The sequence below is a fragment of the Castor canadensis genome, chromosome 9 (genome assembly GCF_047511655.1).
Source record: "Castor canadensis chromosome 9, mCasCan1.hap1v2, whole genome shotgun sequence".
Lineage (NCBI taxonomy): Eukaryota > Metazoa > Chordata > Mammalia > Rodentia > Castoridae > Castor > Castor canadensis.
The window spans coordinates 64,677,698-64,696,517 of record NC_133394.1 but is presented as its reverse complement, the minus strand read 5'-3'; the positions used below and the strand labels follow the sequence as shown (position 1 = coordinate 64,696,517).

The 18,820-nt window shown below is 37.5% G+C and overlaps 1 protein-coding gene across 2 annotated transcripts in view; it reads left to right on the top strand.

The window, feature by feature from the left end:
- The window catches only part of Ankrd50 (ankyrin repeat domain containing 50), a 38,760-nt gene extending 21,919 nt beyond the window's left edge, over positions 1-16,841 (top strand). For both annotated transcript variants that reach the window (XM_074041708.1, XM_020169587.2), the window contains exons 3-5: positions 1,765-1,994; positions 8,630-12,180; positions 13,893-16,841. In XM_074041708.1, the coding sequence (XP_073897809.1) occupies positions 1,790-1,994; positions 8,630-12,177 (3,753 nt within the window). In that variant the 5' untranslated portion in view covers positions 1,765-1,789 and the 3' untranslated portion in view covers positions 12,178-12,180; positions 13,893-16,841. The remainder of the gene's footprint in view (positions 1-1,764; positions 1,995-8,629; positions 12,181-13,892) is intronic.
- Positions 16,842-18,820: the final 1,979 nt, after the last annotated feature.

Genomic DNA, 18,820 nt, shown 5'->3' with positions numbered 1-18,820 from the left:
ACGTATTATACTATGTAACTATACAGATTGAGTATCCCTTATCTGGATCCAAATGTTTAGAACCAGAAATGATTCAGAGTTCAGAGATTTGGATTTTGTAATATTTTCATAGACTTTGCTGTTTTGGGTACTCAGAATCAGATTTTGAGCATTTTAGATTTCCAGTTGTCAGATTTTATAGCCATAATTACTGGTCTTTCATGAACCTTCTTTGTGCTCACAGTGAACAAAATACATAGGTAAAGTACTTAAAGGAGCCTTTCTTAAGTTTAGCATGCTTCTCCTGCCTTCTCCACTGGAAGCTGGGGCTTCCAAAGTGTGCACCTGGAGCACCTGCTGTGTGAGAACTTCCGCAAGAACTCTGTCTTCTCTACCTCCTTCCCTTGAGGTGGTCATTTCCAACTTACCATGTCAGTTATTTTACTACTACTTATCATAACAATGAGACACTGAGTTGAAGTTACATGTTTTCCATTCTCCATTGCAACAATGTCAGGTCTTTATTAAGATCTACTGTGAGTACCGTGCTAAATTCTGGGGGATCACTGATGAACAAAATCCACTAAGTCCCTGTTATCTTGATGTTTACAGTCTAAAGAGGAAAAAAAGTAATTACATTAAATAATACAAAATGGCGAATTTGGTAGTGCCATGATAGAACTTGATGCTATAAAAACATGTACGAGAGAAGATTAAGGAGAGTTAACTTTATGAAGAGACAAGGGAAGTGCCTCTACTAGGCAGAGGAAACCACAAATGAAAGGCCCTCCTGTGGTGTATCTAACAGCACCGTTGCAAGAAGGCTCACATGACTGGGCTACCTTTGGAAAGTGGGCTGTCTATAGTGGAACTGCTGTGAAAGGAGGCATTACAGTGCCAGTGTGGACTAGGGCAACAGTTACGGAGTGAGGAGGAGTTGAGAGGGTTTAAAAAGAACTACTGATTGCTGCTTAGAGTCCTAAGTTGGATCTTGGTGTGTAGGGGTTGAATGATTAAAAGGAGCATTGTAGAAAATACTATTTCTGCTCATAATTGGATGGGATGTCCTCTTCAGTGTTCTTCTGAACAACTTAAGGTGCATGCACAACATCAAGTTCACATCTGTTGAAGCTGAATACGCATCCTTATGTTCAACTGTAACTTACATGCACGCGAAATGCATTGTTCAATGAAGTAAGAACTGTTCATTTTTCTTTAGTTGGGAATTTGAAAATACTTCAAATAGGACCTAAAGAGTAGTTATTTTTATCCAGTCTTTTATTTTAAAGTAAACTGTGTGTGTGTGGCAGGCCTTATCTACAAGTACAGTGTTCTCATGAGAGAAATGATGATAAACAGTTTTAAATTCTATAAAACGCTTGGTTTTTTTTTTTCTAATTAAGGTGTCCTCAAAATTGTTGGGTTTTTTTTTTTTTTCCTCTGCAGCACATTTTATAGCTGTGTCATAAACAATTCAAGCTTTTTTATCACTGGCCAAAACATCAGGAAGGGAATATTTACATCTGTTTTCCTCCGTTCCTACAGCCCTGGTCCTTAACAACACACACACACACACACACACACACACACACACACACACAACATTCTGGAAACAGTGTTATCAGAGATGTGAACTGTTTAGAACCAGCATTCTTCTTACAGTAAAGACTTGAAATGGGTAAACTTCTTTATCTGAAACTTTGCTTTCATAATACTAGTATTTGAGTAGTGAATGCTAGCATTGTAGCCCATGACATTCAACATGCTCCTGCATTGTGTTTACAGGTGTGTTCTGCTCCCACTCCTGGGGATGAAGCCTCCCCCACAGAGCCTGTACCTGCTGGTGGACTCTGTGGATGAAGGATGTAACATTGCTGAAGGGGAACACTCGTCCACCAGCTTCTCTGGGACTGTGGCAGAGCTGTTAGCTTGTCACCATGAGTTCTTTCCACCATGGCTACTGCTTCTCTGTTCTGCTCGAAAACAGAGTAAGGCTGTTACTAAAATGTTTACTGGTAAGCATAATTATTTACTGCCTTCCAAAATGTTTTACACTGGTGAACTAGTGCTTAGTTTTCTGTCTCAGAGCAAGGTATGCAGGAGCAAATTTGTGGCATGGCTCCTTCTGTAAGCTATTCTCAGCTGTACCTTTAAAAATTATATTAAAAATAATCCATAGTATGTTTTAAAATCATTTAAACGACCTTTTTTAAAAAATTCTTTCCTAACTGTCTAGTGAGGGATAGGAGTATTTCATGCATGTTTGCTGCTTTCTGTCTTCGGGGCTGCCTTTATTACACTGTTACATCTACATCACTTTATACTTCTAGCTAGACCAACAGCATAAGAGTAGTGACTATGTCTTGAAGAAATCAGTGGTGATTACTCTGTTTTTCTTGCTGTAAGTTGAGACCTAATGGCCTGGAGATGGCTCTTGTACTTTCTTTTCATGAAAGAACAGCCTAATGTGCAAAAGCACATGAACAGTTTCTTTTCTTTGTTTCTTAGTTTATAGTTTTACTTTTCTTTTTTCACTCACCCTAATAAAGTCTGGTTGTTCCTATTAAAATGTATGAAGCAGTCTTCTTTACCTTGTGGGAATAAAAGGAGTGTAAATAGGCCCTGTCACGGGATGTGTAGTATAATTGGAGAGATACCAGCTGAGCTATTGTTTAGCCATATCACTTTTCAGTAGTCCTATATGTTTTGCAGTATGGAGAAACGTTTTCCTAAATTGTTAAAAGGATTTTCTAAAACCAGCTTTGTTCCCTGTCTCAGGTCTTCTCTCCTAGGTTCCCTTGCTATTCATGGCAGCATTTTTGGTTTCCATGTGTAGTATTCTTTTTTGTTGTTATTGATAAAAATGTAGTTGGCTAAAGTTTGGGGATTAAAGTGGTAGTAGCTAACACTGACATCACCCTTACAAGGCCAGGTGTGAGTAAAACCAAAGCCCCTTATAGCCTGTTTCCTGCTTCTCTCTTCTCACCAGAGGGACCCAGGATCCTTAGCTAACTTTACATTCTTTCTACTCACACTTCTGTGCTATGTAGTGTCTCTGTGCCTCAGTTTCCTCATCTGTAAAGTGGAGTGTATAAGGTGAAGTGACAAATTATGTGTGACACACATACAGCAATGCCTAATAGAGAGTACAGGCTTCACAAATATGTTGCTCATATAATATTTAGCATTTTATTCTAATTTTTTAGGAAAAATTATTGTTAAGCCCTATTATAAGCAATCCAGGTCATTGGTTTTAACTGCTGCATAGTGTTCTTTCCTATGAATACATGTCCTCTTTACTTTTCCATTATTCTGTTCATAGACATTGAGACTGTTTTCATTTTGTTAGTACAGGTTTACCACCCTTAATCTGAAAATCCAAATCTGAAATGCTTCCAAATCCAAAACATGACATCAGGAGTGAAAAAAATTCCATACCATGAAACTTTGCTGCATGTGCAAAATTATTAAAATTTTTGTATAAAATTACCTCCAGGTTATGTGTATAGCATGAAACATAGTAATCTCATATTTAGATTTGGGTCTCAGTCCCCAAGGCATCTCATTATGGGTATGCAAGTACTCCAAAATCTGAGAAAATCTGAATTCTAAAGTATTTCTGGTCTCAAACATTTCAGATCGGGGATAATCAACCTGTGTTACAAAAAATGCTTTAGAAAGGGCCTGGGGGAAGAGACTCAAGTGATAGAGTACCTGCCTAGCAAGCACAAGGCCCTGAGTTCAAACTGCAGTACTGCAAAAAAAAAAAAAAAGAAAAAAATGCTTCATGAATATTCTTGTCCTTATCTTCTTACATGCTCATGCTACAGGTTTATACTATGAGACTGCTTGGGATTGCTGGGGTGTATGTATAGTTTGAATTTTAGTTAATTTTGCAAAATTGCTAACTAATGAGCTTAAAATAACTCATACTTCTACCAGTATGAGATTTCTCTTTTCTGTACATTCTGTCAATGCTTTTCTCTGTTGGGGTCTTGCATATGAGTCCTGTGACTACAATGCTCTTCCCTTAGTCACTGCTCAGGGACTGTCCCATAGACTGTTTTCTGCTTCCATGTCATGTTTGTCTCCCTAGCTTCTTAGACATACACTCTGTCTGGTAAAACATGCTTGCATTTTATACTTGCTTACTTGCTAGTCTGTTTTCTCCACTAGGAGAATAGGAGTTTTCCTGTTTTGCCCACTGGTCTGTATCTCCCCAACATCTACAATAGAACTTAGAACAAAACTGCCAGTCAGTGATTTGCAAATGAATGAATTTTTGTTGTCTTTCAACGATGATTTATTAAAAAAAAGCAATGAACTAGGAAGCAGAAGGAACTTAATCAGAAGATTAAGATCAGATTTTCTTGTTCTGTTCCTTCCCTGGGATGTAAACTATTAAAAACGCTGGGCTTTACACAAACACTTGATCACCTCCCTGTTGATGGTAAAATTTGAATTTGGAGATAAAAATTTAAGAATATTACAAAAGTTGTTAATACATATTATCAAATTGCTTTACAAAAACTATATAGCATTATGTTCCCATCTGAAAGTGTTGTTTCTTTATATTTCCAATAGCATCAAATTATATGTTTTTAAGTATTTGTGAATTTGAAAGTCTGGTGTAGTGGTTTGCATCTACAATGCCAGCTATTCAGGAGGCAGAAATCAGAAGGATTACAGTGTGTGGCCAGCCCAGGAAAAAGTTAGCAAGACAACTCCCCCCACCCCCACCATGCCCCCAAAATGTCAGTCAGTAAGCCAGGCATGGTAGCATGGTGGCATGGTGGTTTGTGTCTGTAGTCCCAGCAATGTGAGGGCATAAGTAAGGAGGCTTGCAGTCTGAGACCTGCCCTGGGCAAAATGTGAGACCCCATATGAAAAATAACTAAAGCAAAAAGGGCTGGCGTGGCTCATGTGGTAGAGCACCTACCCAGCAAGCACAAGGCCCTGAATTCAAACGTGAGTACCACAAAAAAAAAGTGTGCACATGTGTTCATTTGTGTGCTGTCTAATCTTTATTTGTGCTTCTTGTTCACTGTTGATCTCTTTTCCTTTGTATCTGATTTTAGCACTTTGTCTTTTTCTTCCTGTGAGCATTTGCTGTCTGACCTTTACAGGTTTCTATCAGGATGTTAGTAATTTTCTTACTGATTGTTAAGAGGGCTTTTATTTCATATTCTTCATTCTTAAAACTAGTTTCTTCAGTATTTTAAAATTATACTAATAATTTTGAAATCCACTGTATATGATCTGAATATTGTCGTTTGCTATTTCCATGTTCTTTCTTTTATATTTATTCTATTCTTATAGAATATTTTCTGCTAAATGGTGTAAAAATAAGGCTCCAACTTGAGTAATTTATCACAGCAAGAATTTTTTCAGTAGATTCTTCAGAATACTAACCAATCTTGGTGGGCATCAGTTGTAAGCATTGGCACTGGTCCTGTCATTCCCCTCATTCTATGTCACCAGCACTGAGTAATGTCATACCTGCAGACATGTCTTAAGTAGCAACAGAACAGAAGTTCAGTTGGGAAGTGGTCTGGCATTTCAGTAAATTAGGTCTTTATTCCCCTAAAAATGTGGATCATTTTTCAGCATCACCTTATAATTTCTATGTTCTTTTATAGCAATATAGTAAATTTCATATATTCATAATAAGGAGATTACATGAATTTGGTTAAAAAGTAATTCGACTGGGAGTAGTTCAATGGTAGAAAACTTCCACCATGAATAAAGGCCTGGATTTGATGCCCAGTGCTGTAAAAACAAAATAATTAAAGTAGTTATTTTCAGTACTCAAGGTATCTAAATTTTTTATTAATAGATACTCTTAGTTTTGTTTTTGTGAGCATGTATATGGTGTGTGTGTGTGTGTGTGTGTGTGTGTGTGTGTGTGTGGTGATGAGCTTGATTCCGGTACCCTGCACTGATAGGAAGTTCTATACTACTGAGCTAAGCCCCATGCCCCTTAATTCTGTTTTTGGGTTTTATGTTTGTTTAGTGGGACTAGAGCTTAAATTCAGGGCTTTACACTTGCAAAGCAGGTGCTATGCCTCTTGAGCCACACCTCCAGTTCATTTTTCTCTGGTTTTCTTGGAGCTGGGTTCTCGTGAACTGTTTTTCTGGGCTGACCTCAAATTGTGATCCTCCTGATCTCAGCCTCCCAAGTAAGTAGGATAGCAGATGTGATGCACCAGCACCCAGTTCCTTAATTCTCATTACCCCCTCTGTTACCCTTTCTTATTTCCCCCCTTTTTTGTCATTTAAATATGTTTAATTGTGCCATTTTCATATATATACAGAGTATACCCAATTATGTTCACCCCTCCATCAAAGGATACTCTTTTCCTCCTCCCCTATCCTGCTGTTCCCACCCAAATAGTAAAGAGTCCCTTTTACCATTTTTTTCTTAGATCTAGATTCTGAATATGAGAGAAAGCATGTGATACTTGTCTTTCTCCTAACTCAGACTTATTTTGCTTAACATGATTACTTATGAATCACAATTAATTGTATGTCCCTCCTTCCACCTCCTCTTTCTCCTATCAAATATCTGCATTTTTTTCTCAACTTTCTACTTTCATTCCCATGGAAAAAGTGCAAATGTCGATGTCAAACAAAACAATCAACTGGGTATGGTGGTGCATGCCTGTAACCCCACCTACATGGAATGCAGAGATGGGAGAATCATCATTCAGACATGAAAAGGTCACGGTACAAGGCCAGCCTGGGCAAAAGAACACAAGACCCTATATAAAAAGTAACTAAAGCAAAACCATCTGGGATGTGTCTCCAGTGGTGGAGTGCTTGCCTAGCCATCACAAACCCTGCAGTTCAAACCCTGGTGACTAAAAAGAAAAAAAACAAAACAAAACTGAGAATCTTAGTTGTATTCCTTACCGGTTATTTGGGCCCTTTATTTAACCTTTCTGTGCTTTAAAAATAGGAACTGGAGGCGTGGTTCAAGTGGCACAGCACCTGCTTTGCCAGTGTAAAGCTTGACATAAAAAGTATGGGTGACAAATCCTAAGTACTTCTTTAAAATCAGTTCACTCTCAATAAATGTTGTTGTTCTCTCATTCCTTTCTGAGCTACCAAATCTGCTTTTGTGGCAATTTAGCTAGTTGCTGTTGACATAATCTCAAATATTAATCATGGAATTTGAGTTAATTAGATATTTATTCATAATGGGCAATACACTCTTGCCTGTAAACCAGACCATATGCACAGCATCACTTTGAAAAGTTTAAGACACTGTATAATGTAAGATACTATTACAATAACTTTATTAGCAGCATGCCAAGTGTTGCCCTTTGTATCCTAAAATGCAAATGGACACACAGAAAAATGTTTGGGGGCAAGTCATATCATATCACTGGTAAATGTAAATTGCAGTAAACCTCCAGGCATGTTTTAACCCTCTTCAGATCAGAAATATCTTTTTTTAGCCAAAATTTATCTTTTGAAGTAATTTGTGTTGCAGGCTTAAGTATCAATTGTGTGTGTGTATATATATAAGATTATAGATTCCACTTTTTATGTAGATTTAGGGCTATGTAAATTTGTTATTTCTTCACATTTCATTTTCAGTAGATTATGTTTTTCAATAAATTTCTCATTTCATCTAAATTCTTCAGGTTGGTATCACAGAATTGAGTATCAGTTTTCTCTCCAAACCTTTTTTTTTTTTTAGCAGCCTTCAATGTTATCTTTTTTCAGCTTTATTGGCAGATATTAATGTCAACATTGACTCCTCCTCTCTTTCCTTCCCTGTGTTCCTCAAGCGCTGTATGGCCTGCCTTTGTTAATAATTACCATTTGTACTTGCTGCCATTGCTGCCATGGTTGTCCGAACTTTTGTGATCTCATCTAGTTCTTACCCAGCCTCTCTTTAAAAGGTTTTGCACTAGTCTTGACTCACTCCAGTTCTTTCTTCTTTAAAGTGCAAACCTGGTCATGTTACTGCCTGGATGAATTCATTCCCTTAGCAGTATATTCTTCTGTAAAGCAAATACATGGTTTTCTAATAAATCCAAACCTGGATCTCCTGGTATGTCCCTTCAGAAAATGAAATTGAAGTGCATTTCAAATAGCTATAGCTGCTATATTTTTAGGTTGGATCGAATTTAATTAAGTGACATTATTTTTACAGTGCTTAAGTTTTTTAAGCATAATTTTGTCAAATTGCTTCTTAATTGGTTCAAGCTATTTCTTGACAGTCTGAGATATTTTAATTTTTTCAATTTGATAATGTATAAGACACTGTAAAGACAGTAACATTCAATTGCATAATTAAGTCTAATGTATTTTCAAGTATATGGTGGAAGTACATTATTTGTATGAAGACGATCATCCTGTAAAAACAAACCTTACTTGTTACAACTCTTTTTTTTCCTAATCATTTGGGAGTTCAGAAAATCTTACCAAGGAGCTTTTGTGATATATAAAACCTGCCATACATCTGTTTTTACACAAAGAAAAGAAAACTGATTTAGATACTACTTAGGTATTAATTGATTTATTAATACTAATTTTTAATCAATTTATTTTTATTGGTTTGAAGACATTCTCTTCGAAGATACAGAAGTGTCTATACACTTCTCAACTGATGACACCTGCTTTTTTGTTTCTTCTCCAGGTTTTCGAAAAATAAGCTTAGATGACCTTCGGAAGGCCTATATTGTCAAGGACGTTCAGCAGTACATTCTTCATCGATTAGATCAAGAAGAAGCTTTGCGACAGCACCTCACAAAGGAAACTGCAGAGATGCTAAATCAACTGCACATCAAAAGTAGTGGATGCTTTCTTTACTTGGAACGAGTTTTAGATGGAGTAGTAGAAAATTTCATTATGTTAAGAGAGATTCGTGACATCCCAGGAACTCTAAATGGTCTATATCTTTGGCTCTGTCAGAGACTTTTTGTAAGAAAACAGTTTGCAAAGGTACAACCTATTTTGAACGTGATTCTTGCAGCCTGCCGACCTTTGACCATAACAGAATTGTATCACGCAGTATGGACCAAAAATATGTCATTAACTTTGGAAGACTTCCAACGCAAGTTAGATGTCCTTTCCAAACTTCTTGTTGATGGATTAGGAAATACTAAAATACTGTTTCACTATAGTTTTGCAGAGTGGCTTCTGGATGTGAAGCACTGTACTCAGAAGTATCTTTGTAATGCAGCAGAAGGACACAGAATGTTGGCTATGAGTTATACCTGTCAAGCCAAGAATCTGACACCATTAGAAGCACAAGAATTTGCCTTGCACTTAATTAATTCAAACTTACAATTAGAAACAGCTGAGTTAGCTCTGTGGATGATATGGAATGGCACCCCTGTCAGAGACTCTCTGTCTACCTTGATCCCCAAGGAACAAGAAGTGCTGCAGCTTTTGGTTAAAGCTGGTGCTCATGTCAACAGTGAAGATGACCGCACGTCATGCATAGTCCGACAAGCCTTAGAAAGAGAGGACTCCATTCGGACTTTACTGGATAATGGAGCTTCAGTAAATCACTGCGATTCCAATGGAAGGACATTACTGGCTAATGCGGCATACAGCGGCAATCTTGATGTGGTGAATTTGCTTGTCTCTAGAGGAGCAGATTTAGAGATAGAAGATACTCATGGGCATACACCACTCACTCTAGCTGCTAGACAAGGACACACCAAGGTGGTCAACTGTTTGATTGGGTGTGGGGCAAATGTTAATCATACTGATCAAGATGGCTGGACAGCATTAAGGTCCGCTGCTTGGGGTGGCCATACTGAGGTAGTTTCTGCACTACTTTATGCTGGCGTAAAAGTAGATTGTGCAGATGCTGATAGCCGAACAGCTTTGAGAGCAGCAGCATGGGGAGGCCATGAGGATATTGTTCTAAATTTGCTGCAACATGGTGCTGAAGTTAACAAAGCTGATAATGAAGGGCGAACTGCTCTGATAGCAGCAGCGTACATGGGACACAGAGAGATCGTGGAACACCTGCTGGACCATGGGGCAGAAGTAAATCATGAGGACGTCGATGGCAGAACTGCACTCTCTGTAGCTGCACTTTGTGTGCCTGCAAGTAAAGGGCATGCGTCAGTCGTTAGCCTTTTAATTGATCGAGGTGCTGAAGTAGACCATTGTGATAAAGATGGCATGACTCCACTGCTTGTAGCTGCCTATGAAGGACATGTTGATGTGGTTGACTTGCTTCTAGAAGGAGGAGCTGACGTAGATCACACAGACAACAATGGTCGAACGCCCCTGTTAGCAGCAGCTTCTATGGGTCATGCTTCAGTAGTCAACACACTTTTGTTTTGGGGTGCAGCTGTGGATAGTATTGATAGTGAAGGCAGGACAGTCCTTAGCATAGCTTCAGCACAGGGAAATGTCGAGGTGGTCCGCACTCTGCTGGATAGAGGCTTAGATGAAAATCATCGAGATGATGCTGGGTGGACACCTCTGCACATGGCAGCTTTTGAAGGCCACAGATTAATATGTGAAGCACTTATTGAGCAAGGTGCTAGAACAAATGAGATCGACAATGATGGCAGAATCCCTTTCATATTAGCTTCACAAGAGGGTCATTATGATTGTGTTCAGATATTATTGGAAAATAAATCCAATATTGATCAAAGAGGTTATGATGGAAGAAATGCACTGCGAGTTGCTGCCTTAGAAGGACACAGAGACATTGTGGAGTTGCTTTTTAGCCATGGAACTGATGTTAACTACAAAGATGCTGATGGAAGGCCCACACTTTATATCTTAGCCCTAGAAAACCAACTTACAATGGCTGAATATTTTTTAGAAAATGGTGCAAATGTAGAAGCAAGTGATACTGAAGGAAGGACGGCACTTCATGTTTCCTGCTGGCAAGGCCACATGGAAATGGTGCAGGTTCTCATGGCCTTCCACGCCGACGTCAATGCTGCAGACAATGAAAAGCGCTCTGCTCTGCAGTCTGCAGCCTGGCAGGGCCACGTTAAAGTGGTTCAGCTTCTGATTGAGCATGGTGCCATTGTGGACCATACCTGTAATCAAGGTGCAACTGCACTCTGTATCGCAGCCCAGGAAGGACACATTGATGTTGTGCAGGTGTTGTTAGAGCACGGTGCTGATCCAAACCATGCTGATCAATTTGGCCGCACTGCCATGCGTGTGGCAGCCAAAAATGGACATTCCCAAATAATTAAATTGTTAGAAAAATATGGTGCATCTAGTCTGAATGGCTGTTCCCCATCCCCTGTTCACACAATGGAGCAAAAACCTCTGCAGTCTGCATCATCAAAAATGCAGTCACTAACAATTAAATCAAATAGCTCTGGTAGTACTGGTGGAGGGGATACGCAGCCTTCTTTACGAGGTTTGCCGAACGGCCCCGCTCATGCTTTCAGCTCTCCCTCAGAGTCTCCAGACTCGACAGTTGATCGGCAGAAGTCATCATTGTCAAATAATTCCCTGAAAAGCTCAAAGAATTCGTCTCTGAGAACGACTTCATCTACAGCAACAGCTCAAACAGTGCCAATTGATAGCTTTCACAGCTTGTCATTTACAGAACAAATTCAGCAGCATTCGTTGCCACGCAGTAGAAGTCGACAGTCAATTGTTTCCCCCTCTTCTACAACACAATCCTTAGGACAAAGTCATAATTCACCAAGTAGTGAGTTTGAGTGGAGTCAAGTAAAGCCTAGTTTGAAGTCAACTAAAGCAAATAAAGGGGGGAAATCAGAAAATTCCAACAAATCGGGGTCCGCTGGGAAAAAAGCTAAACAAAGTAATTCTTCACAGCCAAAGGTTTTAGAATACGAAATGACTCAGTTTGACAAAAGAGGACCTGTAGCCAAATCTGGGACTAGCGTACCACCTAAACAAATGCCGGCAGAAGCTCAGTGCAAAATCATGATACCCTCAGCTCCACAGGAAGTCAGCCGAGCTCAGCAGCAGTTCCTCATTCATCAACAAAGTGTGGAGCAGAAGAAGAGAAACGGAATAATGACAAATCCAAATTACCACCTGCAGAGCAACCAGGTTTTTCTTGGTAGGGTTTCCGTCCCACGAACAGTACAAGATAGAGGGCATCAGGAAGTGTTAGAGGGGTATCCTTCCTCAGAGACAGAATTAAGCCTTAAGCAAGCCCTGAAGCTTCAGATCGAAGGTTCTGATCCTGGCTTCAATTACAAAAAGGAAACACCACTATAAAAGGTAAGATTTTTAATAAACTGTCAGACTGGTATGAAGGCTCACGCCTGTAATTCCAGCTACTTGGCAGACAGAGATCCAGGTCATTGGGAGTGGGGAGATTGGGAGGATTAAGTTCAAGGCCAGCCTGGGCAAAAAGTTAATGAGACCACATCTCAATAAGGATGTGGTGAAGAGCATCTGTAGTCCCAACTACATGAGAGGTGTAAGCAGGAGGATCTCAGTCTAAGGCTGGCCCCTGGCAAAAACAGGAAACCCTATCTGAAAAATAACTAAAGCCCAAAAAGTCATGAGGTGCTGAGTTCAAACCCCAGTACCACCAAAAATAAACAATCAAAAATCTAGTTCTTTCTACTTGGAATGCCCTTTTCTAATATTCTCATAGCCAATTCCCTGCCCTTCTGTTCTCTGTTCAAATGCCATCTGTCCACCTCTTACCATCCTCTTCAGTTTGAGTTCTCCTACCTGTAGCATTTCTGTGTCCTCTATGTTATCCAAAGCACTTATATTTAACATACTATAAGTATTATATTTACTTACTATGTTTACCATTTGTCTCCCCTGACTGCAAATTGTTTGATGATGTGTTCTGTGTACTTAGAATAGTGTTTGAACTTACAGTAGTTTCTCAGTTCTTACTGAGAAAATATGTTGAATAAGTGAATGAATGAATGAGTGCCGCATTTATGGATGCCAGGTGAGGAACTGGCATCCTCACCTCTAAAGAGACTCCCTCTTTAGAGATCTAGAAGGTGGAGCTACTCCTGTAATAGTCTTTTTTTTTGCTTTGAGAAAATTGTATATGGAGATAGTAAGTGTTAATTTCATTCTATTTCACCCAAGAAGAAGCCAAAGCTGTAATTAGTAAAGGTGGTTTTATTATGATAGACCTCTTACGAATCTTCCAAGTAACATTTTCACATAACAAGAATAGGTGTAAAGGATAATAAATAGAATTTTGGCAAGATAGGTAGTTAGAGCCCATTATTTTTAAACAAAATAGTAGTTTTTATTAAATAAAAATGTTTTTCTCCTCTCCACCACAAAGGATACTTCACTAATTAGACAGGAAAAGTTAGTGGGAAAATATATGTACATAATTTTTGTATTATGGATGCTTTTTCAGAAGCTCATTTTCCATATTGAACATAAATCTGAAGCTGTCATTAGGAACTTCTTGTTCATAATACAGCTATTATTGATCCACTTTGTTAACCATTTTTATTCCTTTAACAAAATTGTACTCATAAGCAAACTAACATCTCTTGTTTCTTTTGATTTTAGAAAACATTTTAGGGATATGATAGGGAAACATTATTATAAATAAATTCTCCATATCTTTCAGTAATTACCATCCTTCAGTGTAAATATGTGGATTAAAAAGTTTCATTCAAAAGATACTTCTCCAATATGGTTTACCTTAAAAATATTTAAGTCTAATGGCATAACTGCCAGCTCTGGTGATATCTTTTGCAAAGGCAAGGTGTAAATATAAAGTAGTAAGTCATGTGAATTAAGGTAAACATTTTGTGGGATCTTTAAAAGTCAGTTATAAGTTAAATAATGAATTTCTTATAAATAAGTATGTTAAATTCATGCTTTACATAATGTATGGAATATATGGATTTTCATGTTCTTTTGTAAGGTCTTAAAACTATATGGTTATATAGTAAGTGAAATGTAGAAATCATTTGTTTTTTTAATTTTTGCATTAGTTTCCTACTCTGAGAAACAGAAGACATTGTGATTGGAGTGGTTCTTCAGCTACTGGATGAAAACATAAAATGCCTATTGATTTGCTGATAAGATGAAGACTGTGATATCGCAGTACAGTTACCTTAATTACTGTAACGTGCCTCAGTAGTAAGGCTGCCTTCTCAATGTAACCCTCTGTGCTTAGAAAGTTCATTTTGTGTGCTTTGTATTCACTACACAGAATAAGCACTTTAAATTAAAAAAAAAAAATACAGGTGTATACTGTAGTTCCCTGGTAAAGCTGAAAAATTTTGAGTAAAGTATTTTAAGTTAGGATTTGATAAGTGTGCATGTGCCATTGTCAAATATATATGAAAAGGCAGTGTTCCTTGTATTTATTTTTTCTTTTTGTGGGAAAAGAAATGTTAAGTGTTGTATTTCAGTCACATTTGCATTGTAGTGTGTGCCTGTTTCTCGTATCTTTAAGATGTTGCTCAATAAATAAACCTTGCAACTGTTCTATGTTCACTACACCTTCAGCAATGGATAAAATGAGTTTCTGTATAAATGCCACAGTGAGGTGAAAAATGGATTTCTTGACAGGTTTTCCAAAAGTATACTTTCTAGTAGTATAGGGAGCTGCTCTAAGTAGTTAAAATCTGGATTTTCCCCATACAATAGTCCTTGTCTCTGGCTCAAAGTGTCAAAGCAAGCAAGTAAGTGATCAAGCAGACTAAGCAGAAGAAAGTCCGTTTCATCATTGGGGTGCATTTCAACTTTCACCCCACTTGTCATTCCACCTTCAAGAGGCATGAAAATTCCCAGGACAAGGCTATGCCTCCGTCGCACATGTGTGCGGAGGGAGATGCACCTGTCTGTCTGAGGGAGAGTTTTGATCCCTGAGCAATTCACTAAACACCGTTATCTCCTCCTGCCAGCTAAATGAAATATTATTTATCTGTGTAAGTGTGAATGCTGGCTTCTCTTAGCTGCTTCTACCTGAAAATCACTGCATGACCAAAATGCCCCACTCAGAGTCAATTGGGTTAATTTGAATGGCTTAATTATATGAATAATCTTGAATGTATGCTGTGCTGTCCTTCGCAGGTGATACCACTCACCCATCAGTCACAGCACATGTGTATAGTTTATTTGATAAAAGTGATGGATTTGCACTTTTCTGTCCACATACTCTTTCCTGTTTTCTTCTTTGGACAGCTGAATGCAGGGTGGCTGATTCCAAGGTTAAGGAGGTGCTTGTGATCAAGGAAATGAGCATTCAACTCAGAGCACTGGCCTCTAGATGTACTCTAAACCAGTGGAGCCAGATGAGATGGGTCATACATATGTTTGGAAAGGTTGACATAATGATGTAGTGAATTTGATCTTTGAATGAGCCCACTAAGCTTATAGATTCCAGAAATTCCATTCTGTCCATGTGCTATTAATAAGGAGGAATGAGGAAAGAGAATTTGGAGATTCAGCACAAAACCATTACTACTACTGAGAAAGTCTTTTAATAACAGAGGTCAGTAATGTATCATATATGAAGGACACATGGATTGCAGCATTCATGGAAATAGAAATGTGTAATTGGTTGTGAATCATGTATAAGGTTTTTCTTTTGTTTTTTAAAGTCAGGAAAACTCATTTCGTCTATGTCATCTGTAAGTCATAATCAGGACAAGGAGATAAGTTGATAAGTTCAATCAAAATTAAGATGACATGGCAATATTGATAACTCGAATGTGAATGTTTCAAGTATTGAATTCTTGTCCCTATGGGACATTTATTAACTACACTTAATAGGACTCTTGCAAAGTAGCCTTAAAAGTGTTAATGATTCTGTTAATAAATAAGAACACATGCTAATATTAGAACTGACTTCATTCACATCTCAAATACAGTGCATTTGCATTATTGTAGAGGATGAAGCTCTGATTTCTTATTAGGTGTATTTTTCTTTAGAAAGAGAACCCTGAAAGCTGCCAGGTTTTCTATTAACCTTGAATTATTGAAATTGTATTTATTTAATTTTATTGTTTTTACAAACTTGCACCTTGTGGCCAAAGGGCAAAGATATGACTTGTTGCATTAGGGATTTATGTTTTTCAAAGAGCTAAATGTTTTCATACCCACCTTTATACACTTGAGAAAGTTGATAGGAAGAGAGCTTGTTGGAAAAATAAGATTTTCATAAGTATATTCCTCTGGATGTTTTTTATATACATTGTGTTTTAAAATAGAACAAGAATGATCTTCAGTTGGGATAAGGATGATAAGGGTGCTGGAGATACCCTACTTTCCTTATTGTTTCTGTGGGGGATTTAGTACCATACCCAAACAATGGCTTCTGCTCCATTAAGAAAGAGAAACAGTCCTCCAAATGTAAAACTCCTAAATAGCTATTTTTGAAATTAAAGTGTTTAAATTTTATATATCTGCTATTGCCACTACACAACTTAAGATACCACATGCTTTTATAACATCCCATCATGCCCATTCCTTAGATGTTATGAGTTGATAATAAGGGAAGTGATAAAAATACGGTAACTTAAACTAAAAATTTGTAGGTTTCTAGGAAAGGTTTGGGAGGGAAAATTGACAAGAAATCAGTATGTACTACAATGTACAGCCAATATCTTTTGTCCCCTCCTTAGTCCCACCCCTACCAGAATCCTTGCCAAAAATAGTTCACTACTTTAAAAAAAAAAAGAAAAAGAATACTCTTCTTCACGTCCTTTTGGCTATGCAAATGTTTATTTTGCTTAATGTCCTCCATTTACACTTTCAGCAATGTAGTTGTGGACAAATGCCTTTTTTTTGTTTTTCCCTTGGTTTGAGGGTATGTAAATAACCTAAAATGTACATTGAATTTCACATTGTAAAAGTTTTATTTTATTTCTTGTATTATATTATGCAAAAATCCTATGTATATGAAAGTGCATAATAAATATATTTGCTTTACAGATGATATCTTGTTTTAATTTTATTCTTGAACCAGTAGAACATGCTTATAGTATAGAGAACTTAGTTGTTTTAATATTTAAATAAACGAACAAAATAATTTGGAAATATATTACAAAGGGAAAAAAAGAGATATAACACTGTCTGGACAGTAGAAGGTAGAAAAGTGGAAAGATTTAGCCTTTGTATCTTCCTAAAGCTTCCAAAAGGACTTACTGGGTTTTCGTTTGCTTATTTTTTAACTCTCAGACTGATTGCATACCATACTTCACCATGTCAAGTTTGTTGCCTCTGAGAATTGAGGTATTCCAGTAAATTGTGATCATGTATGCTCCTTGACTGTTAGACTGTTGAGACAATCTTACCCTAGATATTTTTGCTATTTGTACTCTTCACTCAGTAAACATAAGTCACTTCTTCAAGACCTTTTCTTTCCCTACCAGAACACAACATGCTTACATGCCAAACACATTCATGTGTATGTAGTGTGTGCATATATATTGGTGTATGTATATGTGTGTATGTGTGTGTGTGTACACTTAAGCAAGGTATTAGCTTACATACACTAAAAGTCACTCTTTAAGATAGTTAGAAGCTGGGCGCCGGTGGCTCACTCCTATAGTCCTAGCTGCTAACTCAGGAGATAGAGATCAGGAGGATCATGGTTCGAAACCAGACTGGACAAATAGTTCATGAGACCCTATCTCAAAAAAACCCTTCATAAAAAAGGGCTGACAGAGTAGCTCAAGGTATAGGCCCTGAGTTCAAACTCCAGTACTGCAAAATAAAACAGATAGTTTGAGTTTTGATGAGTATATACAGTATAATCACTATCACAACTCAGATTTAGGGTATTTCTGTCACTTCAGAAAACTCATTAGTGCCCCCAACATTGAAACAAATTTCCTTCCCTAACCCTAAGTCTCTGCCAACCTCTGATTTGATTTCTTAATAGTTTTGCCATAATACATGCATACCTGTGTGCGTATATATATATGTGTTTCTGTATATATGTATGTGTGTAGAGGGTAGTTTCTAAAGAAAAGCCAATAAAGTATTTTTACTTTATAATTTCAGAATTACAGTGTTCTGCAGAAATTCCCTTAATCATTTTTACAAAGTTGTTGAGTTAATAAAACATCTTATTCTAAACAAGTGGAACAAAAAGGTGTTTAAGCACAAATGGGTGGTATACATAGAAGAATTGTAAAACAGACTGGTTGGCTAAATAACTATAATGCACAGTTCTCTGGCTGGTGGTCCAAAGAATGCCCTGTGAGAACTTGGCAATGGCTGGTGTTTTCACTCCTTGGCCCTGGAAGTTGGGAGGAGTCCAACTAATAATATCAGGATACACACCAAAGGATTATGTTACTACGTTTCTGGGAAATTTTTATTTATCATGAAAATACACACATCTTATTTTCAAGACGTGACTTTTGCTTGCCACTGACCATTACAATAAAATTTGAATTATTCAATATAAAAATGAGATCATTTGAAATTTACAGGATGTTTAGATTTCCACTCTTAAGTTCACACTATCATTACCAGACTGGCAAAATTTAGCTAAGTTCTGAAAGCCATATTTGTAGAAGAAAATAGTTGTAACTATAGAAAACCACTACATATTTACAGCTTTTACTTATTTTTTCATCTCTGTGTATGAACACTGATATAACAGTATGTTCTGATAAAATCAGCGCTACATTTTTAATGGGTATATCTGCTATTACCATTTTGTTTGTAAACTTGTAATGGCTCTAACATATATTCAGGAAAATATATGCTGTTCTATATAAAAATTTTTATAAACGGAACATGTGTGCTTATCATCTGGATTAAGGTGTGGGTAGAGCCACAACCTCAGAAACCTGGAATGTCACCACTTCCAGACATTACCCCAACAAAGAACACCACTGTTCTGACTGTCATAACTTCAGATTAGTTTTTATTAACGGAATCAAACAGTGCGCCCTCA